The 23,500-nt window shown below is 43.3% G+C and overlaps 2 protein-coding genes across 5 annotated transcripts in view; one reads left to right on the forward strand and one right to left on the reverse strand.

Moving 5' to 3' along the window:
- Nucleotides 1-751: 751 nt before the first annotated feature.
- ybx1 (Y box binding protein 1) lies at nt 752-6,969 on the forward strand. 3 transcript variants are annotated; one of them, XM_029664237.1, is made up of 8 exons: nt 752-1,046; nt 2,780-2,843; nt 3,107-3,140; nt 3,276-3,365; nt 3,691-4,029; nt 4,659-4,744; nt 5,720-6,000; nt 6,640-6,969. In XM_029664237.1, exons 1-7 carry the CDS (start codon nt 767-769, stop codon nt 5,964-5,966), a joined length of 1,140 nt encoding a protein of 379 aa, XP_029520097.1. In that variant the 5' UTR covers nt 752-766; the 3' UTR covers nt 5,967-6,000; nt 6,640-6,969. The 3 variants fall into 3 exon arrangements, with proteins under 3 accessions (XP_029520097.1, XP_029520098.1, XP_029520099.1); XM_029664238.1 differs by having other exon boundaries at nt 5,723-6,000; XM_029664239.1 differs by having other exon boundaries at nt 3,691-3,966.
- Nucleotides 6,839-23,500, reverse strand: part of arhgef16 (Rho guanine nucleotide exchange factor (GEF) 16) — a 35,312-nt gene continuing 18,650 nt past the window's right edge. For both annotated transcript variants that reach the window (XM_029664235.2, XM_029664236.2), the window contains exons 7-15: nt 23,326-23,478; nt 22,788-22,917; nt 22,034-22,108; nt 18,726-18,818; nt 18,398-18,552; nt 15,729-15,914; nt 9,877-9,941; nt 7,844-7,945; nt 6,839-7,447 (exon numbers count right to left, since the gene is read on the reverse strand). In XM_029664235.2, coding sequence (XP_029520095.1) covers nt 7,308-7,447; nt 7,844-7,945; nt 9,877-9,941; nt 15,729-15,914; nt 18,398-18,552; nt 18,726-18,818; nt 22,034-22,108; nt 22,788-22,917; nt 23,326-23,478 — 1,099 coding nt within the window. In that variant the 3' untranslated portion in view covers nt 6,839-7,307. The remainder of the gene's footprint in view (nt 7,448-7,843; nt 7,946-9,876; nt 9,942-15,728; nt 15,915-18,397; nt 18,553-18,725; nt 18,819-22,033; nt 22,109-22,787; nt 22,918-23,325; nt 23,479-23,500) is intronic.

Consider the following 23,500-nt stretch of genomic DNA (forward strand, 5'->3'; position numbering starts at 1 on the left):
AATAAGAAGAGACTTCCTTGGGCCAAGAAACACAAGAAATGGGCATTAGACCGGTGGAAATATGTCCTTTGGTCTGATATATGTCCTTTGGTCTGCTCCCACGTCACTTGGTTTTGAGCCGATTTCGCCGTGGGCTTTGAACAGGGCAACTGTTGTTGTTTTTTACCATTGAGTCAGCCCGGTTCCAAAACGTATGCAATCAACTTTCACCCGGTGCAAAACTCGCTTTGCCGGGACAGATTAATCGAATTCCCTGTCTTTGGTCGTCTGTCTGGCTCTAGCTCATAGGTCTGGCTCTGTCTTGTAGGCGGTGTTGGTTTTCGACATAATTTCTCTTGTACCAATTAATTTTCAGGGCAGCCATATTTCTGAAAAACTGGCAACCAGTGAGGGGATTCTATGAATCTGTCCGGAGCGCCCGGTAGACGTGTTTTGCTACGGAGGAAATTTGATAGCATTCGTTTTGGAATCGGCTGACTCCCGGGCTTGAGCCAGGCGACCTTGCTCAAAACAAAAGTAGCATAATTAAGCACGTGGATTAATGAGTAGGACTGTGTTTTTTTCTAAAGTGATTACTTTTGATGATAACGCTTGATGTGACTTTCCAATTAAAAGTCGTTGGCAAATTCAAAAGTATGTACGTTACTTTCCCGTTCACGTCACGAGCCATAGACCGGTGCCCTGCGGTTCAGTATAATCGAATCCGCCCATTGTTACGTTTATCGAGAGGAAATAATTGACCAATTATATTAGAGTGGGCGGGACTATGGCTGGGGATAGTCCACTGCATAGTTTTTCGTTCCTCCCAGTTCGATCGGCAACGGGAGAGAGGAAAGTTGAGAGCCCGAAGGCAGCAGCCCCCACCACCGCCGGCCCAGGTTACCATCTAGCACCGGGAAATACACTAGAGAGCCACCGCCGGCATTACCAACCAGAAACCATGAGCAGCGAGGCCGAGACACAACAACCGCCGGAGCCTGCTGTGGATTCGGAGAGCCCACCCAGCCCGCCAGCTACAGCTTCCGCGGGGGATAAGAAGGTCATCGGTAACGTTAAGCTACATAGCGTTAGCCAAGTGGAACATTATTGAATGCCAAATTAGATTTTATTGGCACGGTAACGTTGATTTCAACATGAAGCAAACTAGTTATGTCTAAATGTAGTTAACTAACTTAACTAGGATGGCTAGCTTGAAATCCTTAACTAAAACGAACGTTATGTTCTCATCAGATGTACGTTAACTAAAGTGCCAATTCAAAATGTCAGTTGGTGTAACGTTTTTTTACTTCATAAGTTACCTAGCTGACGTTACACAAATTGTCAGAATTTACTAACTATGGTGCTTATATACTATAGTTAGACTATATAGACTATATACTAGTCAGTAGGCCGACCATATATCTGTGAGTTAAGTTCCGAGGTAATGAATACTGGAAGTTAGCCTTTCCTCCATATCCGCTGTCTCAGGCATCTGTCCTAATAGTGATTTAGCCAACCGCAGATATCCTTTCTGCTAAATGGCGTGAAAGAGTTTATATTGGCCTTGTTCGTGACCGATTACCGGACCCCCAAAAAGCATACTGGTTGCACATAAAATAACACAGATCCCATGCCCAGGATAGGTACTATACAACGTGTATTTTACGCAGTTTCCATTTCTAAAGTAATTGTAGCCCCTTTCTAGGGAGCTGGAACAATGAATTTGAGGCCAACGACTGCACCACAGAGCCACGATTGCAAACGTATGATATCCCTTTGTTTGCGGAGGTGCACATACTAGCTAGGTGGTTGGCTTTCTTGATAGCCATCGTGCTAAGGTAGCTAGCTACTAACGTTATATTGCTACATTTCGATAACTTAGCTAATGTTATGTTTCACCTCTCCCAAATTAGTATTTTATGTTAATAACTTAGCTAGCCAACCAACTGGCTTCCCATTATGTCGAGTGGATAGTGGCGACCAAAATGTCCGCCTCGATGTTCGGGATTCTAATCATTTCTTTTGTCCAGCTTTGGCTGACAATTTCACTGTTATCGCGCCTAAAACCTTACCCATCACCCACGTAAGAAATACTCACTCGGTGCCCATGTGGGTATTTATTTGAGTTGTTGAATAACAGGTTTAAGCATCCTGGCCCGTATCCAACCACATGGTTGAGACCAAAGGCAATCTGCTAGCTAAGTTAGCTACAGTATCCGTGTAGTTAGCTAAGCTTACTTGCTAAATCGCTAGCTAGCATCTTAGGGCGCGACACCACGTGTAAAGATTCGAGCACTTCCTTGTGCGCATTGAAACGGGGGTAATGGTTTTGCATCTCTAGTTCCGGGCAGTAGATGATTATCCGCCCAGGCCACACATTATACCAGACACACTCTGATCAGTTGTGTACATGGCGTAGAACACATTGAACTTCTAGGTTAGTACTGGTAAGCTCTGGCCTCATAAGACCCTCGTCACGTAGGACGGTCATTATTGCAAGCTAATAATATGCGTTGGACCATGCCATAGCAGCTGGCAGACAAACACCAAGGGTTTAGCGGCGGAATCTATAAAAAGCTCAACAGTTAATTATAACTAGCTTCCAGTATATTTTCCTATCCTGGTTGCTGTCTGTAGTCTTCATTATCAGTCTTGCCATTTGATTGCCCACATGAAGTGCTCTTGACCCATTCCCCCTTTTGAGTAATTTGAATGAGAACGAAAGCAGCTAGTGTGCATGGTACATCTTTGAGGGCTATTTATTATCGTTTGTAACGCAGCTACATTTTGTCTTTTTCAGCAACTAAGGTTTTGGGTACAGTCAAATGGTTCAACGTCAGAAATGGCTACGGGTTCATCAACAGGTATGTTGCACCATCCTGGGCGTGTCCAAAAGCCGCAAATATGAAGTGTGTGTAAGAACATTCTCAATCCTATTATGGCTTTGGTTTGCTTACAAAGCTGGGAAGCAGATTTGGCTGTCCATAGCATGCTCTTGTTGTCGTGTCACAATTAAGCCAGGTGGTTCTGTTTTAAAGCTGTTAGCCTCAATTATAAAATAGACATATATTCCTGTGGTTTTTATTGGCCTAAATGTAACCAATCTCTTCCCCCCTTCTATCACAAGGAATGACACAAAGGAAGACGTCTTTGTCCACCAGGTAACAAGCTCCAAAATTCTCCATGGATCGAGTAATGTATAGTGTAACTTTATACCCCTTTCCAGGAGTCAAAAAGATTGCAGTTGGTGTCCCAATGGCAAAAGTTTATAACTAAATGTTATGTTTTTCTTTTAGACTGCCATAAAGAAAAACAACCCAAAGAAATACCTTCGCAGTGTTGGAGATGGCGAAACTGTGGAGTTTGATGTGGTTGAGGGGGAGAAGGTAGTTGCAGGCTCATATACATTAATATGCCTTAATGTATTTTGGGAATGTTTAAAGTTTGAAATATGTTAGTTATAGATCTGTCATTCTTTTTGAAAGCAAGTCTTAAGTGGTAGAGCTGCTCTGTGTGCTTCCCGTTAGGTGTAGTTTTGGCTGAACAATCATTCTCTACACAATATTTGCTTGTTTTGGAGCAAACTATATTTTTGGCGATCAGGAAATAGCTGCGCGATTTCCGCTTAGTGCACCCTTAAGGCATGCAAATTTACTCTTAACATCACGTACCTCCCAGTGGTCCGAACAGTGTGTTTGAATCTCTTCCCAGGGAGCAGAGGCAGCCAATGTGACCGGCCCAGCGGGTGTCCCAGTCCAGGGGAGCAAGTATGCAGCTGACCGGAACCGCTACAGGCGGTACCCCCGCAGGAGGGGCCCAGCCCGTGACGGCGAATACCCGGACAACTACCAGAGTGACGGCGAGGGTGAAGGAGAGCGCCCCCCCCGCAAGAGCCGCGAGAGTGCTGAGAGTGCCCCAGAAGGAGAGATGCAGCCCCAGCAGCGCAGGCCCCCCTTCCCCGGGAGACGGCGCTACCCCCCATACTTTGTACGTAGACGCTACGGCCGTCGGCCCCCGTACACCAACGCACCTCGCGGAGAGATGACTGAGGTACGCTGTCACAGGCACTCCTGAAGCAGTCCGGCCCGTTCCAGTGATGTCATACACACTCTCATCGAACACGCGCGCTACACTTGGTTTTGGCCGGACAAAACCAAACCTCAAGTGTATTAGTCAACAGACCAATACAGGTTCACCAAAATAGGTCTACATAGTCTATATTACTGACAGGACCTAAAGTTGTCTCCAAACAACTGGTCAACAGACTACAATTAAACCGTGAGCGTATTGGTCAACAGACCAATACAAGTTGACTAAAATAGGTCTGTCAATCCGTCACAAAAACCCCAAAGCGTTACACCTGCTGTTGGTCGCACACGCGCAGAGACTAAAATCTAATATAGTGGCTGGTGATTCTTTCTATCCAGATAATAGGTAGAATCTACCACACCAAGGCAAAACTGGAAAAACAGGAAAAACAGGGAAGTGTCTCCCCACAGAGGCAAATTAATTTAATGGTAGCTAAGCTTTGTCAGTCAACTGTAATCGGAGCATATCTTTTCCAGTTCTTTCACATTCTTTCTATACAATAGTGAGTTTCAGACCCGGATCTAGGTTGAGTCAGGACTTCGTGAGCCTTGAGTGATTTATGACTGTGACTAACTCTTGTTTGTTTTTAGGGTGGCGAAGGTGACGAGAACCAGGGAGGTCCAGACCAGGGCAACAAACCAATGAGACAGAACTACTACAGAGGCTTCCGACCAAGGCATGTTGTGTTTATTGACACAAGGCTGCAAGAAGGGGTTATAACCTCAACACGAATGGACCCAGAACTTAATTGAGCAGCTGACCTATTACAACAGAGTTTACCAAGAGGATTCCTATAGTTATAAGTATTATGAAAGGCATGACCCTGGTGAATTGGCCAGACTATGATGTTAAATGATTCCAGAACCAAACAATCTTTGTAAATATCAATGCTGTTGAAATGATGATTTTCATGTCTCTTCTCTGACATAATTAATGGAGAGAGCATAAACACCTCTGATCTCAGCATGTTCACATTTACGTGCCCCTCAACAACCCTGTTTAATTTGAGAAATATTTGTTTTTCCATTTTGAGTGTCATTATTTTGTCACGCCTGTGGTCCATGTAATGAGGGGGCCTTTTGCTCTGCCAGTATGCATCAATGATGAACCTGTATGTGGGCATGGTATTTAATTTGAACTTAATCAGAAATGATTGAACGCCAACACTTGTTTTAAGCTCAAATGCATGCTGCACTGCTAGCCCATGGACAATTCTTTACTCGTTTCAACTAAGAACAGATTATTTTTTGCACTCTGTGGTCCCGTTCTATAAGCTTGTGGCCTACCACTTTGGCTGGGATGTTGGTCGTAGATATTTCCACTTCACAATAACAGCACTTAGTTGCCTGGGTCCGCTCTAGCAGGGCAGAAATTTGACTCGCTGAATGCTATGACAGTGCCATGTTCAAAGTCACTGAGCTTTTCAATAAGGTCATTCTACTAGCAATGTTTATAAAAAAGATGACTGAATCTAATTGTCCGCATACCTGTCTCAGTTCAGTCTTATTTAGCAAAAGATCATACATTGCAATATAATTCTGCTTTGAAACGTGTGGTCACACCTGGTAAAAATGTAATTAGTGGTGGTTACATTTCAAATTCCCGGGCTGTCTTGAGGCAGATGTTAAAGTGTGTACCTCAACTCCTACAGCAGGGGTGGCGGTCCACCCCGTCCCAGACCGGTGCGGGACGGCGATGGGGAAAACAAGGAGAACCAGGATGGTGATGGTGAGAACCAGGAGCCCCGCCAGCGCCGCTACCGCCGAAACTTCAACTATCGCCGCAGACGCCCACAGACTGGCGGCAAGCCCCAGGATGGCAAGGAGGCCAAGACTGACGGCGAACCATCTACAGAGAAAACGCCCGCTCCCGCGGCCGAGCAGGGCGGGGCTGAGTAGAAACTGCCGGCATACCATCTCTACCATCGTCCGGGTGAGTCCAACACACATTGCTACTCAGCATACCGGATTTCCGGGGAATTTAAAAATCCTATGCAGCAAGCATGCTGGATTAGCTTTCAATGCAGTCAAGCTTAGTTTATTCAATATGGGACTGCAAGATTATTCATGGTAAAACTTACAAATAAATGCACAACTTTTTTCCACAAGCACGCTGGCATTGATATTGTATAGGTTGGAGAAACAGGTCCTTATTCCTTAAAGATCCATTTCAATTTAGGGATGTTTGAGTGTAAGTACATGCATTGTTGCATCAAATAAATAACCCACATTTTAGGACCACAGGCTGCATTAAATCTGCTTGCGGGCAGTCTGACCCCTGATTCAGTGGAGAAGTCCATCAGATGGCCATTGGGCCAGTTCACTCGTTCTAAAGCCAGCCTCAGTCTGCACTTTCTATTGACACTGTTCCATCGCCCAAGGCAGGGGCAGAATGAGGTAATGCCATGGATTTGATAAAGCAAACTGGCTGCCTGATTAGTCCTGCCATTGTGCCATGTCTGATGCTGGCATCAACCTCTGCCCCTGTTGCACATTCATTTCAGTTGACTGGTGCAGTAAAGGGATATGACCAGTAATGCATTTTCTTTAACAATCCCTCTTTTCTCTACAGTTGTCATCAAGAAGAAACAAAGATCTGAGCAATAAGAAACAGATTTGACTTGACGATCGTCTTAAGCTTGCACCATGAATTTGACCAGATTACCACCGATTGCCTGCAGAATCTATGCAGACCTGTTTTGTTCCATTATTTTTGTGACAGCTATAAAAAAAAGTTTGGGGGAAACGGCAGATGTTTTTCTAAAAATCGGTCCTAAGTTTTTACACCAAATGGTTTTTAAAAGTAATTTGATATCTGGTCAGTTGACATTTTTAAATAACTTTTTATGTATTCAAACATGAATTTTAACAACGCAAGCTCAAATAAAAAGTCAAAGGAGAACTGTGGACTCAACTGTTTGTTTTGCACCAATGGTCTGCGCTGTCCAAATACATGACAACCACTTTCAATTAATCAAAGACTTGGTTGGGTATATACTGTAGTTAAGAATGTATACAAGTTTTAATATTTATTTGGCACTTGCAGGCATCACAATTAACATTGATGGGGAAGGCATTACTGACACTGTCCCACCACCATGGCGTGTTTCAAATTAATGTAAAATAGAAATACATTTACAGAATAACTGACATTAAATTCATACGACACTACCATGGCAGCTACTTCCTGCCCAAGCAAGTGAGGTCTGTTGCTGATATGGAGGCAGGGATGTTGGTTGGCTAAACGTTGGTCTCCTTGCGCAGACGCTTCATACGCTGTACATTGTTCTCCATGGCAATGCGGTTGGTGATCTCCGTGGCACAACTGGCAGGAAACCAGCCTCTCTCTCCATCCCTCATCCTCTCCCCATGGCACCAGTCTACAACAGGAAGATATTTTGGTAGCAATATGATTTAAGATTATCCTAACACTCAGTTTAGACACTTATGACAAGTCAATGCATTATTTGCCTTAAAGCAGCAAACCGCACTTCATGGTTTCACTAAAAAGCTAAGGGATGGTTTGAGAAGTAACCACAAATATGGATGCAAGGACTGACATGGGTGAAGCTATACTTTCGATTCAAACCAATTTAACCAGAACCAGTTATTCATTGAGTAAAACAAGCTTATTTGGGGTACGACAGTTGAGCTGAGCTCAGGAGGCATTTCTTTAAATCAATGGGTACATACTAATTTACAGGTCCAAAAATTGATGCAGGTTAGCACTAGGTTACTTGTTTTGACCAGGTCCACTTTTTTCTATCCAGACTTACCCTCTTCTTTCTGCAGGAGGATGACTACCTCTGCTTGCTGCAGGCCTAGCTCGTCTGGCTCCTTGGGCATGTAGGCTTTGGTGGCCTCGTACTGCGGCAGGCCTGAAACACCACCACTAATAAGTTAACCAATGTCATTGCAGTGGAAAGAGTGTAGGAAAGCAGATGCATGTAGTTAGTCACATCTGAAATTGTTGGCACCCGAGAGAAACATGTTATTGTATGCTCAAAATGGTTTAACAAGTAATGATTCGTATAGATAAATTCAAACATTTAATCTGCATTAACATTCTTTAAGGAACTATTGTGGCTTCCTTTTTCACTGGGGTATAGAAATGGATACCATGCATGTAAAATCCCTTCTGCTGTTTTCCATGGTGATGGTTGACCTTCATAAAATAAACAGGCAATGGGTACGAAAATTGCAAACAAATTTACCACTAGGGGAACGATTAAGTGTGGTAGATGACTAAAATACTTTGGCCTTTTCTTTGGGAGGCAAATGGCCACAGGCTCAGACCGAAGTACGGCCCTGGAAAGATTGTGGCTAAGATCCCAATATGTACTGTGATGTTATCCTTGCAAGAGGGTATTGAAAACAGGTTGCAATAATTTACATCCATGTTTGAATTTATTAATTAGTATAAAATAACACTTCCCAATACAATGTAGCTCAGTATTTGAATAATTGAAAGCGTTTTGTGTGGAAATCCATGAGCTGGCGCACACCCGACTAATGGCGAGTAAACTGTCGGCTTTAAAAATAGGACCTCCCGAGTGGCGCAGTGGTCTAAGGCATCACTACAGACCCAGGTTCAATCCCAGGCTGTGTGCAGCTGGCTGTGACAGGGAGACCCATGAGACGAAGCGCAATTGGACCAGCATCGTCCGGGGAGGGTTTGGCCGGCCGGGCGGGCTGTTCTTTACCCATCACGCTCTAGCGACTCCTTGTGGCGGGCAGAGCGCGTGCACACTAACTTGTCGTACGGTGTTCCCTCCGACACATTGGTGCGGCTAGCTTCCGGGTTAAGTGAGCAGTGTGTCAAAGCAATGTGGCTTGGCAGGGTCGTGTTTCGGAGGACTCATGGCTCTCGACCGTCACCTCTACCAAGTCCGTACACGAGTTTCAGCGATGGGAAAAGACTAACTACCAATTGGGGAGAACGTGGTAAAACCGTTGAATGTAAATAGTCAAGCATTCATGATATTACCCTGCAGAAGGCACTGATCCCAAAACATTGGTTTACACAAATTACTAGGAGCTTATACTGTATATAGTGTGCAATCATTTTTATAGCATGGTCTTTTTTGCTCATCTTTATCAAGGGTGATTGTAATATGCCATCAGGGTCTTCAATTTGAGCCAAAAGTTGCAAGTAATTTGATAAGGGAAAACAGGTGTGCCTCAGGAAAGTTTATTCCATCAAGTTGTGCTGCAGTTCAGAAACGGTTAGAAACCGATATACTGCTTATGTTATCTACGGTAATTAGCCAAAAGATGGCCAATATCCAGTGGTGGACTAGTGAACTACATGTAGTTAAATTACTAGTTGAACTATATTTTGCAGTAGCTTGGTGGTAGTTTCATTAAATTCCAAATATTGGTAGTGTTTTCAGTAGATATTTACTCTTTTTCCATGTAGGAGGTCAAGATAACCACTACTTTTTTGACAAAAATAAAATAGGGTATTAATTGCCCTTCACTCATGTCTCGGCATCAGACCTGCCTAATTCTAATTTGAAACATGTTTGTTGAAAAGGCCAAATTACATATTCTGATAAAATATGACCCCAGATTAATCTCTTGCCATTTGTAATCAAGGGATTTCAGATTTACATTTGATTTTTCACAAAGTAGATCACTAGATCCAAAAGTAACGTCAGAACTATATGTTTTATTAAGGGCAGGTTTAGTGTAGCTTAACGTCTTCCAGTGTGAAGTAGTTGGTCAATTATATTTTCAGAGTAGTTTCCCCCAACACTGACATCACCATTCAGCATCAATCAAGGTAAATTGTATCTAATAATCCTACCGTCTGCACTGGTCCTGTTCTGCTTGTGCTCCCGAAGAGCACTTACCCAACGAGCGCGGTCGACCCTTGAAATTAAGACAAAGATCAGACACTCAAATGATTAAAAGAACACTGCATTGTTCGTAGAAACTGATTGAATCAGTGGTGCATTCCAAAGCATGGGGAAAGTGGGTGGAGATAGATAATCAGTTTCACTTTCGGTAAAGATGCTTTACAGACTATCCTAACCCTGAACTTAACTCTGACCCTCATTCGAAACCTAACCTTAACCCTAGCAAGCAGTTGCTTAACAGATATGACCATCTGTAGAACATCTACAGATGGACAATCCAAATAAGGTGAGACCTCACTTTGTTTCCAAAAATGCTAGCCATAATATTCTGGATGTTTCTGAACTACTAGTTAATGAATTTTAAGCTAAAACTATCCCTATAAACATGTGGTATAATGCAGTTACAGTGCATTCGGAAAGTATTCAGACCCCTTCCACCCTTAAAACAGGTTTTTAGAAATGTTTGCAAATATATTAAAAACCAACAAATATCACATTTACATAAATATTCTGAACCTTGACTCAGTACTTTGTTGAAGCACCTTTGGTGACGATTACAGCCTCGAGTCTTCTTGGGAATGCTACAAGCTTGGCACAACTGTATTTGGGGAGTTTCTCCCATTCTTTTCAGCAGATCCTCAAGCTCCGGCAGGTTGGTTTTTATTAAGATCCCCATTAGCTGTTGCATAAGTAGCAGCTACTCTTCCTGGGGTCCACACAAAACATAATACAGATCATCATTAGACAAAAACTACATACATTTAAAAAAAATATATATATATAGCACACGTAGCCTACATATCAATGCATACAAACTGTAGGTCAAATAGGGCAGAGGCGCTGTGCCATGAGGTGTTGCTTTAACAGTTTTTTTTAAACCAGGTTTGCCGTTTATTTGAGCAATACGAGATGGGGAAGTTCCATGCAACAAGGGCTCTATATAATACTGTACATTTTCTTGAATTTGTTCTGGAGACTATGAAAAGACCCCTGGTGGCATAAGTGTGTGTAAGTTGACCATGCAAACAATTTAGGATTTAACACATTGTTTCTTATAAAAATTAGTGATGCAATCAGTCCTCAACTCTTAGCCAAGGGAGACTGGCATGCATAGTATTCATATCAGCCCTCTGATTACAATTAAGAGCAAAATGTGCCACTGTTCTGGACCAGCTGCAGCTTAACTAGGTCTTTCCTTACAGCACTGGACCACACAATCAAGATAAGACTGAACTAGAGCCTGCAGAACTTGCTTTTGAAGTGTGGTGTCAAAAAAAGAGCTTCTTCCCATCTTTGCAACCATTGAATCTATATGTTTTGACCATGACTGTTTACAATCTTAGGCAATGCCAAGTAATTTAGTCTCCAACTTGTTCAAACGCCACACCATTCATTACCAGATTCAGCTGAGGTCTAGCACTTAAGGAATGATTTGTATCAAATACAATGCTCTTAGTTTTAGAGGTGTTCAGGACTAGTTTATTACTGGCCACCCATTCCAAAACCGACTGCAACTATTTGTTAAGGGTTTCAGTGACTTCATTAGCTGTGGTTGCTGATACGTATATGGTTGAATCATCAGCATACATGGACATGTGCCAGTGCAGGTCATTGGTAAAAATAGAGGGCCTAGAGAGCTGCCCTGCAGTACACCACACTTGACATGTTTGACGTTAGAGACACTTCCATTAAAGAAAACCCTTCGAGTTCTTTTTGATAGATAGCTCTGAATCAACTATATTCCGGAGGTTGAAAACCCATAGTACTTGAGTTCTCAACAACCGGTTATGGTCAATAATATCAATTTCTTTCAACCAATCATCAGTCATTTGTGTCAGTGCAGTACATGCAGAGTGCCCTTCTCTATAAGCATGCATACTTTTCTTTCATTATTTTGTACAATTTTTATGCATGAATATAATTGCTCACTGTTTGTCGTGAGCATTTCCTGCCCAAGTTTGCCAAGGAAATAATAATTAAAATAATTGGCAACAAATGGTTGTGTGATGAATAAGCCATCGACGAAATATGGAGTTGAATGTCTTTCTGCCCATAATTTCGTCATTCTTTATATCATTGATCTTGGCTTCATAATACAGTTCTTTTCTTTTTGTTGAGTTAAGTCACAATCTCAATTTGCAGTAAGTAAGCCAGTCAGATGTTAACCATAGTTTTTCAATTCCTCAATGCATTAACAGTTCTAACAATCAATAATTGGAAGAAGCAATTTCATAAATTCATCAAGTGCGGTGTCTGGATGCTCCTCAATCACATCAGACCCACAAATATTTTTAATATCCACATAAGAGTCACAGTAAAATATTTTGTATGATCTCTTATATACTATTTTAGGCCCAGCTGTTGGAACTTTGGCTTTCCTGGATATAGTCACTATATTGTGATCACCACATCCAATGGGTACGGATACAGCTTTAGTACAAAGTTCTGCAGCATTAGTAAAGATGTGATCGATACATGTGGATGATCTTGTTCCTCTATTGTCTGTAAACACCCTGGTAGGTTGATTAATAACCTGAGCCAGATTACAGGCACTGGTTACAGTAAGAAGCTTCCTCTTGAGCAGACAGCTTGATGAAAACCAGTCACTATTCAGGTCCAAGAAAGTAGACCTCTGTTTACATAACATACACTATCAAGCATTTGACACATTATTTAGATACTGACTGTTGGCACTTGGTGGCCTATAGCAACACCCCAAAAGAAAAAGGGTTTAGATGTGCCAAGTGAACCTGCAACCACAATACTTCAATAAACATAAAATTGAAGCATTACAGGGATATGGCTCTGAAAATATACAGCAACTCCTCCCCCATAAGCATTTCTGTCTCTTCTATAAATGTTATATCCTTGTATTGCTACTGATGTATCAAATTAATTATCTAAGTGAGTCTCAGAAATGGCTAATGTGAATGTTCTGATGTTAGAAATAAGGTTCATGAAATCAATAACTTGCTAAGGATACATATATTGATATGGGCCATTTCAGCCCTTTCCTGAATAGCTTAACAGAGACAAAGCAAGATAAAAAGAAAACCCACACATTTAGCAGTCCATTAATCAATTTGTGTGTGGGCTGCGGGGTTGAGGTTACGAACCCATAGGCTTGGCTCTCAACTCTTCCAGGCTTCTGGGAGGGAGGGATGGACAATGAGCCGGTCGTCGCAGATGTAAGCAATGTCCCCACACGCTCTGGCAGCTTTCATGGCTGGGATCAGTGCTTTCCTCTGGCGCACAGCTTCAGGACAGTCATCGTTGAGGAAGATATACATTCCTCTCAAGTTCTTGGCTCTTTCCAGAACAGCTACATTGTTCTTGAACCTCAGGAATTTGACCACTATCGCCCTGGGTCTATCACCTGGGCCGGTGGTGGGTTTTCCAGTCCTGTGGGCACGCTCCACCTCAATCTTCCTGTGGTCCATCTTCAATTTCTCAGAGATCATTTCCCTCACTTTGTCCTCAGACTCCATCCAGGTCTCATGTGAAGATTCTGCAATTCCGTCCACAACCATGTTGTTTCGCCTTGATTGTCCCTCGAGATTTAGATTCTAACTAATGTCTGAGTCTTTAAAGGAAATGAAGTTCATGCATATATAATTTGATATACATAACTGTCTTAGGATTTATATTATCTTGTCCTCTCTAAAATGACTTAGATTGCTGTCATCTTGCCGTTCTCCTATTTCAACTCGTGGTGCTGACCTTGGGAGAACTGCAAACTGCTCTTCAGGTCCTGGACCTCTAGTCAGGTCGTCCATTCTTTTATTAGTAGAATCCACGAGTATTTGAACAAAACACTTGAAACTATTTTCTTGTTGTTACAATTGCTTATAGGTCTCTTTGTTAATTTAAAAAGATCCTTCACGTGTGAGAGACACCACTGGCACTGTCCTCAACGGTACTCCCGCCAGCTTTGGTCTGTGTCATGGTAGCTAGCAATGTATGTTAGGCTGTTACTCCTCGCAGTTCCAGACAGGGCAGGTCACAGGGAAAATTGAAAACATCAGGGATCTACAGTCAAAAACCGGGACAATCTGTGGTCCCAGCCACAATGGCTAACCGCGTCGTGGGCTATGTTCAAGACCACCACACTAGCTTGACGTCCAGCTAGCTAGCAGCGACGCCAAATAGCTCCTCAGACCTGTCCTTAGTCAGCAGGATCACTGATGCCAACTGCATCAAGGGAACCAATAGAAGCTAGGTACCTACCAAGAACTTTCCAATATACTTTTAAACAAACAAAACAGAGATCTTCCGCGCACAACGGGAAGTGATGAAATTCAAGTCTACATAGCTGGATGGGGAGCATCGCTGCACAGCTATTTTCAGGTCTCTCCAGAGATGTTCGATCGGTTTCAAGTCCGTGCTCTGGCTGGGCCACTCAAGGACATTCAGAGACTTGTCCCCAAGCCTCTCCTGTGTTGTCTTGGCTGTGTGCTTAGGGTCGTTGTCATGTTGGAAGGTGAACCTTCACCCCAGTCAGCGGTCCGGAGCAAATTTTCATCAAGGATCCTTCTGTACTTTGCTCCGTTAAGCTATCCCTCAATCCTGACTAGTCTCCCAGTCCCTGCTGCTGAAAAACATCCCCACAGCATGCTGCCACCATGCTTCACTGTAGGGATGGTGCCAGGTTTCCATATGTGACGCTTGGTATTCAGGCCAAAGAGTTCAATCTTGGTTTCATCAGAACAGAGAATCTTGTTTCTCATGGTCAGAGTTCTTAAAATGCCTTTTGGCAAACTTCAAGCGGGCTGTCATGTGCTTTTTACTGAAGAGTGGCTTCCGTCTGGCCACTACCATAAAAGTCAGATTGGTAGAATGCTGCAGAGATGGGAGAACCTTCCAGGAGACCAACCATCTCCACAGAGGAACTCTGGAGCTCTGTCAGAGTGACCATCAGGTTCTTGGCCACCTCCCTGTCCAAGGCCCTTCTCCCCCAATTGCTCAGTTTGGCTGGGCGGCCAGCTCTATGAAGAGTCTTGGTGGTTCCAAACTTTTTCCATTTAAGAATGGAGGCCATTGTGTTCTTGGGGACCTTCAATGCTGCATACATTTTTTGGTACCTTTCTCCAGATCTGTGCCTTGACACAATCCTGTCACTGAGCCCAACAGACAATTCCTTCAACCTCATGACTTGATTTTTGCTCTAACATGCACTGTCATCTGTTGGACTTTATGTAGACAGGTGTGTGCCTTTCCAAGTCATGTCCAGTCAGTTCCATTTACAACAGGTAGACTCCAATCAAGTTGTAGAAACATCAAGGATGATCAATGGAAACAGGATGCACCGGAGCTCAATTGCAAGTCTCATAGCAAAGGGTCTGAATACTTATGTAAATAAGGGGTTTGTTTTGTTGGAATACATTTGCAAACGTTTCTAAAAAAGCCCCCCGCACCTCTGATTCAGAGGGGGGGTTGGGTTAAATGCAGAAGAACCATTTCAGTTGGACAACTGACTAGGTATCCCCCTTTCCTAAAAAAAACTGTTTTTGCTTTGTCATTATGGGGTAGTGTGTGTGTAGATGGATTTAATAAATAATTTCCTCATCAATTTTAGAATAAGGCTGTAATGTAACAAAATGTGGAAAAAGGGGTCTGAGTACTTTCCGAATGCACTGTATATGCTTTAAGACTTATGAGCAACCGCCTTATGATGATCCTGACTAAATACAATTTTGATAACATAAGCCTTAAGGCTTTTTAAAAAATGACTCATACATGCCTGTAAATTGTAAAGTTGTTGACACGTATTGGACTGAATGAGAGTCAGAGCTAGTGATACCTGGACTCAGCGACCAGAGCAATCTCCTCCGGTCTCCCCTCGCTGTTCCTTGACATCAGCAGTCGCAGAGACAGGTGGGCGGAGCCTCCCTTGGCAGGTGGTGATGTCCGTCCCTCCAGCTCCTCCGCCGATTCCACCTCCACATTCACCAGCGTGGCATAGTCCATCACCACATAGCTCTCTTCACTGGACACACACAAATTACATGTTCGCGTTTGAAACATATCCTGTACATGTATAATATCACCACATACAGTACCAGTCAAAAGTTGGACACCAACTCATTCAAGGGTTTCATAATTTTTAACAATTTTCTGCATTGTAGACTAACAGGCTGAGACAAAACTCTGAAATAACACATGGAATCATGTGGTCAAAAAAAGTGGTAAATCATATATATATTTGATTCTTCAAAGTCTCCACCCTCTTGGCATTCTCTCAACCAGCTTCATGAGGTAGTCACCTGGAATACTTTTCCAACATTCTTGAAGGAGTTCCCACAGATGCTGAGCACTTGTTGGCTGCTTTTCCTTTACTCTGCGGTCAAACTCATCCCAATTGGGTTGAGGTCAGGTGATTGTGGAGGCCAGGTTGCAGCACCCCATCACTCTCCCTGGTCAAATAAACCTTACACAGCCTGGAGGTGTTTAGGGTCATTGTCCTGTTTTAAAAAAAACAATGATAGTCCCACTAAGCCCAAATCAGATGGGATGGTGTATCGCTGCAGAATGATGTGGTAGCCATGCTGGTTGAGTGTGCCTTGAATTCTAAATAAATCACTGAGTGTCACCAGCAAAGCACCCAGACACCATCACACCACATGTGTAGATCATCCGTTCACCTACTCTGCGTCTCACAAAGACACGACGGTTGGAACCAAAAATAGCAAATTAGGACTCAAAACCAAAGCACAGATTTCCGTCGGTCTAATGTCCATTGCTCGTGTTTCTTGGCCCAAGCAAGTCTCTTCTTATTAGTGTCCTTTAGTACTGGTTTCTTTGCAGCAATTCCACAATGAAGGCTGTGTAGGCTGTGATTCACAGCTGTTACTTGAACTCTGAAGCATTTATTTGGGCTGCAATCTGAGGTGCAGTTAACTAATGAACATCCTCTGCAGCAGAGGTGACACTGGGTCCTCATTTCTTGTGGCTGGCCTCATGAGCCAGTTTCATCATAGTGCTTGATGGTTTTTGCAACTGCACTTGAAGAAACTTTCAAAGTTTTGAAATATTGACTCGTTTCTTCAAGTCTTAAAGTAATGGACTGTCGTTTCTTTGCTTATTTGCGCTGTTCTTGCCATAATATGGACTTGGTATTTTACCAAATAGGGCTATCTTCTGTATTCCAACCCTACAACCGATTGGCTCAAATTCATTAAGGACTACCTAATGAAGCTGGTTGAGAGAAGGCCAACAGTGTGCAAAGCTGTCAAAGGGAAAGGGTGCCTACTCAAATATAAAATATATTTTGATTTGTTAAACAACTTTTTGGTTACGACATGAGTCCATGTGTTATTTCATAGTTTGTCTTCACTGTTATTCTACAAAACAGTTAAACAAAAAAAATCTTGAATGAGTAGGTGTCCAAACTTTTGACTGGTACTGTATACAGTCAGGTCTATAATTATTGGCACCCTTGATAAAGATGGGCAAAAAAAAATACTGAGCTATATTGTATGCAATTTATTTTCTTATACTAATACAATTTCATAAGTAAAAAAAAAGGGGGGCCACCCCTTTTCAATACTCTAGCACCCTCCCCTCACGAGGATAAAAACAGACTTTTGCTAAAATGTTGAGAGATTAGAGAAGACATTGTTGAAATTAGAACATTCCGCCATACAGAATATTTCCAGATCCTTGACATCCTTCCTCTGCTCTTATGAAACTGCCCTCTTCAATTAAAACCTTAGGTTTTCAATTGGGGTACAAGTCCAGAGACAGATTGCCATTACAAAATTTTGATTTTGTGGTCAAATAACAATTTGTGGATTTTGATTTGTGCTTGGGGTTGTCTTGCTGTAAGATCCAACAGTTGGCATGACTACAAAGTAGGCAAAAGCACAAACAGATCTGGGACCAGGCTTCTCTAGACAGTCATTGTGACCTGAAGAAGATTGTGTCTTGAGGCCATCTTACAGTTTTGAACATGACACCAGCACACTGGCATATCGCTTCCTCTCACCATTGACATGGATATAGCCTCCTAATTCAGGCACATGGACACACACGCTGACTGGAGTCTGCTGAACAGACATGGTGTATTGGGGTTCTAGGAATCCCAGGAATGCTCAGCAACATTTTCCCTCCGTCCATACTCTCCTACCTTCCATGACAGGTCGCAGCTGGCCCTACTCAACCCCCCCCCAGAGATCATGACCTCAGTCTCCACTGGCTTAAATTGAAGGACAGCAGATTAATGACTCCTCTTCAAATGAATGAGTTGGATGTGAGTGCGAAACAAGCATAAGAGCTTATTCTGCTACATCAAAATGTAATTTGTCTGTTGTATGTAACCATGTTGCTAGAATACGCCTTGGGACAAATGTTTTATGGATGGAGGCCAGAATTAAAAATCTAACCACATTGCGCTGACATTAAAAGTTGAGTGCAGTTTGATCTCAGCCCATAAAGAATGGTATTGTCAGAGGCTGAGGCTCGCGCTCTCACCTCTTCTTTTTGGTGACGATGAGCACGTCGTTGAAGAGGAACAGGTAGTAGCTCCTGTGGCTGAAGGCCTTCCAGAAGATACTGAGCTCCTCAGTGCAGACGGCGAGCTCCCCGCGCTTCTGCAGCCACCGTGATGACGACACCAGTGGGAAAGGCTGAGGACAGATTCAGGATTTATTTTTTAATTAAAAAAGTACACTCGGTCGTAAAACATTTAAAATAAAATGGATCAAATAATAAGTATAAATAAATTAGTAAAAAAAGCTGACAAGAAACAAAAAATTATCTTGAAATGTAGTGCTGTGAGTGAAGGTCTGTTTGGCTGTACCTTGATCTTGCCAAACTCCATCTGCTTCTGAATAGTGTACATCTGTTCCGTCCTCTCCATTCGCCTTGCTCCGTTATTGCAGCTATTCACCAACTGATGGGATGAGAACACATGTAACAAGTTATTTTATTTACAGATCTATTTTGGTTGCACAATGCTCAGTAATCCAACACACAGCAAAGGAAATGTAATGAGAATTCAGACCTTGACTTTTTCCACTGTTACATTACAGCCTTATTCTGAAATGTAAACTCAGCAAATAAAAGTAATGTCCTCAACGTCAACTGCATTCATTTTCAGCAAACTTACTGTGTAAATATTTATGACCATAACAAGACTCAACAACTGAGACAAACTGAACAAGTTCCACAGATGTGACTAACAAATGGAATAATGTGTCCCTGAACAAAGGGGGAGGGGTCAAAATCAAAAGTAACAGTATCTGGTGTGGCCACCAGCTGCATTAAGTACTGCAGTGTATCTCATGGACTGCACCATATTAGCCAGTTCTTAGGGGTCCGGGCTCGTCGCTGGCCATGGCAGAACACTGACATTCTGGTCTCAAAAAGGAATTCACGCACAGAACGAACATGGTCACATTGTCATGCTGGAGGGTCATGTCAGGAGGAGCCTGCAGGTAGGGTACAACATGAAGGAGGAGGATGTCTTCCCTGTAACGCACAGCGTTGAGACTGCCTGCAATAAGCTCAGTTCGATGACGCTGTGACACACGGTCTGGGGCGGCAAGTAGCCTAGTGGTTAGAGCGGTGGACTAGTAACCGAAAGGTTGCAAAATCGAATCCCGAGGTGACAAGGTAAAAATCTGTCGTGCTGTTCCTAGGCCGTTATTGAAAATGATATATATATACACACTTTATTTTTTTTATTATTATTATTTTTTTTTAAATGTCCGGACCATGACCGACCCTCTACGTTGATCCCGCTCCAGAGTACAGGCCTCCGTGTAACACTCATTCCGTCGACAATAAACGTGAATCCGACCATCACCTCTGGTGATGCAAAACCGCAACTCGTCAGTGGAAAGCACTTTTTGCCAGTCCTGCCTGGTACAGCGACGGCGGGCTTGAGCCCATTGGCAACGTTGTTGCCGGTGAGGACCTGCCTTAGAACAGGCCTACAAGCCCTCAGTCCAGCCTATTGCAGACAGTCAGAGCACTGATGGAGGGATTGTGCGTTCCTGGTGTAACTCGGGCAGTTGTTGCCATCCTGTATCTGTCCCGCAGGTGTGATGTTCGGACGTACCGATCCTATGCATCTGTTACACGTGGTCTGCCACTGCGAGGACGATCAGCTGGCCATCCTGTCCTAGGCGTCTCACAGTACAGACATTGCAATTTATTGCCCTGGCTACATCTGTCGTCCTCATGCCTCCTTGCAGCCTGGGCATCTTTTTTTGTGATTTTCAGAGTCAGCAGAAAGGACACTAAATAGGCCTAAGTTTTCTTAACTGTGACCTAATTGTCTACCGTCTGGAAGTCGTTAAGACACTAACGACCATTCCATAGGTGCATGTTCATTAATTGTTTATGGTTAATTGAACAAGCATGGGGAACAGTGTTTAAACCCTTTACAATGAAGATCTGAAGTTTGGGATTTTTACAAATTATCTTTGAAAGGCAGGGTCCTGAAAAAGGGATGTTTCTTTTTTTGCTAAGTTGATTAAATAAAAGCTCAATCTACACACAATATCCCATAATGACAACGCACAAACAGGTTTAGATTTTTTTTGCCACTTTATTATTAACAGAAATACATTTACATAAGTATTCAGACCCTTTACTATGAGACTTAAAATGGAGCTAATGTGCATCCGGTTTCCATTGATCATCTTTGAGATGTTTCCACAACTTTGAGTCCACCTGTGGTAAATTCAATTGATTGGACATGATTTGGAAAGGCGCGCACACACACCTGTCTATATAAAAAGGTCCCACAGTTGACAGTGCAATGTCAGAGCAAAAATCAGGTCATGAGGTTGAAGGAATTGTCTATAGAGTTCAGAGAAAGGATTGTGTCAAGGCACAGATCTGGAGAAAGGTACCAAAAAAATGTATGCAGCATTGAAGGTCCCCAAGAAAACAGCCACCATCATTCTTAAATGGAAGATGTTTGGAACCACTAAGACTCTTCCTAGAGCTGGCCGCCCGACCAAACTGAGCAATCGGGGGAGAAGAGCCTTGGTCAGGGAGGTGACCAAGAACCTGATGGTCACTGACAGAGCTCCAGAGTTCCACTGTGGAGATGGTAGTCCTTCTGGAAGGTTCTCCCATCTCTGCAGCACTCCACCAATCAGGCCTTTATGGTAGAGTAGCCAGATGGAAGCCACTCAGTAAATGACAGCCCGCTTAGAGATTGCCAAAAAGGCACCTAAAGAACTTACCATGAAAACAAGATTCTCTGGTCTGACGAAACCAAGATTGAACTCTTTGGCCTGATTGCCAAGCGTCACATCTGGAAGAAACCTGGCACTATCCCTACGGTGAAGCATGGTGGTGGCAGAATCATGCTGTGGGGATGTTTTTCAGTGGCAGGGACTGGGAGACTAGCCAGGAACGAGGGAAAGAGGAACGGAGCAAAGTACAGAGAACTTGCTCCAGAGTGCTCAGGACCTCACTGGGGCAAAGGTTCACCTTCCAACAGGACAACAACACTAAGCACACAGCAGTGGCTTCAGGACAAGTTTCTGAAAGTCATTGAGCGGCCCAGCCAGAGCCCGGACTTGAACATCTCTGGAGAGACCTGAAAATAGCTGTGCAGCGATGCTCCCCATCCAACCTGAGAGGATCTGCAGAGAAGAATGGAAGAAACTCCCCAAATACAGGTGTGCCAAGCTTGTAGAGTCATACCCAAGAAGACTTGAGGTTGTAGTCGCTGCCAAAAGGTGCTTCAACAAATTACTGAGTAAAGAGTCTGAATACTTATGTAAATGTAATTTCAGTTTATTTGTAATGACTTGCAAAAATGTCTAAATACCTATTTTTGCATGTACCTTGAGGAGAACAAAAACAATTCAATCAATTTTAGAATAAGGCTGTAACGTAACAAAATGTGGAAAAAGTCGAGGGGTCTGAATACTTTCCGAATGCATTGTAAGTTGCTACAGCACCAGGGTACAGCTGTAGCAGTACTGCAACATACCAACAATACACCATGCGCAATTAAGTTAGATGTATAAATCAAAATGGATGCCTGTTTCCGGCCCTGTGAAGCGTTCAAAAAGGTTGACATTTAGAAATGTTGAAGGACGGACGCAACAATGAATATGCAGGGTTTGTGGAGCAGCCTACCTTACTGATGGCCTTCAGGGCCCACACTGCAGCAAAGTGCTCCGCCGTTGTGTCTGGAGTTTTCTGACAGATCGTCTGAGTGGGAGAGAGAGAGAGATGGATGATGTTGGGGAAGGGAGGCGCTCCCAAATACTATAGAACCACCTACAATTGCCCGTCTGGATTTCAACCCCTGGATACCAGACATCGCAACTGCTTTACCCTAGGAATCTGCTTATAGAACAATGAATACCTCTAGGACCTATAGTAATAGCCTAGTCGGGTCACATCGACGAGAGACTCCTGTCCGTACGGATACCCAATCCATCTACAACAGGGGTTTCTAATGCTGGCCCTGTGGATGTACAGGGTGTGCAGGAATTCATTCCAGTCCAACACTAACGCATCGGTTTCAAATAATCAACTAGTTGAATGAGTGTTGGTGCTGCGCAAAAGCCTGCAGACCCAGCAGCACTCTCCAGGTCTGGAGTTGGAGAACCCTTTCCTATACCAGTGGCAGGGCTTCGACTATTATTGGTCTGGTGTCAAATCTCTCCATTAGGGTGCGCCCAAGGCCTCTCTGCAGTGTGTCATAGCAATTCAGCAATGTTTGAATCTCACAGAGCACTCTCCTTGAGGGACATTACAAGATCAGGAATACCTAATTTTCTCCTCGCTTACCCTTGACGTTTTGAAAAGGAGGATGTGAGGAATCAAGACAGACTTTTGGGATTCACCTTGTTGACTCCCATCAGAGGAATCGTGAGGGACTTACATCTAATAGCAGCGGCAGCCGGGTGACTCTCTGCATTGGAAGGATGAGGAAGGAGATCATGGGCAGACCTTGGGACTCGCCACTCCCCTCAATCCGTTTCAGCACCTCCTTAAAAGCAGTGTTGCTCGTTCTGAGAGAGACGCACACAAGGAGAGAAGATTAAGGAAGCCAATATAAGTAATGTTTGAATCATATCAACAATCCTTTAATACTTAGCCCAATCACTGATCGGACATGACTGGATTGGTATAACCTACGTAGTGGAAAACTTGATTTCCATTTATATTTGGTGATTTGATTACGGAAAGGAGGACAAAGGGATGCATGTTAAAATTATTTTAAAAATCAGGGTTTCTGTTATTGGCACAGTTCGATTACTTCAGAAATGCATACTTATTTTCAACCTTACTTGATGTAATCACAGAGCTCAATTAGTTTGAATGGATGGGTGTACTCTCACCAATCTCTTACAGATCTGTACTTGAAGGATGCATTTCTGAAGTATTCGAACAAGGCCCTTAATTTGTCCCCTACTCACAGCAGCTTCTGCAGCGTCCTCTGCTGGAAGGTCTCGTTGGAGCAGTACACTATGTAGGGCTCAAAGTGGTGGGCGGCGTGGTTCTGCACTATGTCGCTGATGTCCCGGATCACCACGTTGTCATGGTGACGCCTTTCAAGGTCGTCGAAAAACCTGTCGAGAACAGAACACATGC

The sequence above is a fragment of the Oncorhynchus nerka genome, linkage group LG7, assembly GCF_034236695.1.
Source record: "Oncorhynchus nerka isolate Pitt River linkage group LG7, Oner_Uvic_2.0, whole genome shotgun sequence".
NCBI classification, from domain to species: domain Eukaryota; kingdom Metazoa; phylum Chordata; class Actinopteri; order Salmoniformes; family Salmonidae; genus Oncorhynchus; species Oncorhynchus nerka.

What these genes read in the sequence shown, in the direction of transcription:
- ybx1 (XM_029664237.1), top strand. Translation starts at nt 767, where the DNA reads ATGGCTGGGGATAGTCCACTGCATAGTTTTTCGTTCCTCCCAGTTCGA. An exon ending in GGCTACGGGTTCATCAACAG is followed by an intron (nt 2,844 to 3,106) that starts GTATGTTGCACC and finishes TTCTATCACAAG; the next exon opens with GAATGACACAAAGGAAGACG. An exon ending in AAGACGTCTTTGTCCACCAG is followed by an intron (nt 3,141 to 3,275) that starts GTAACAAGCTCC and finishes TTTTTCTTTTAG; the next exon opens with ACTGCCATAAAGAAAAACAA.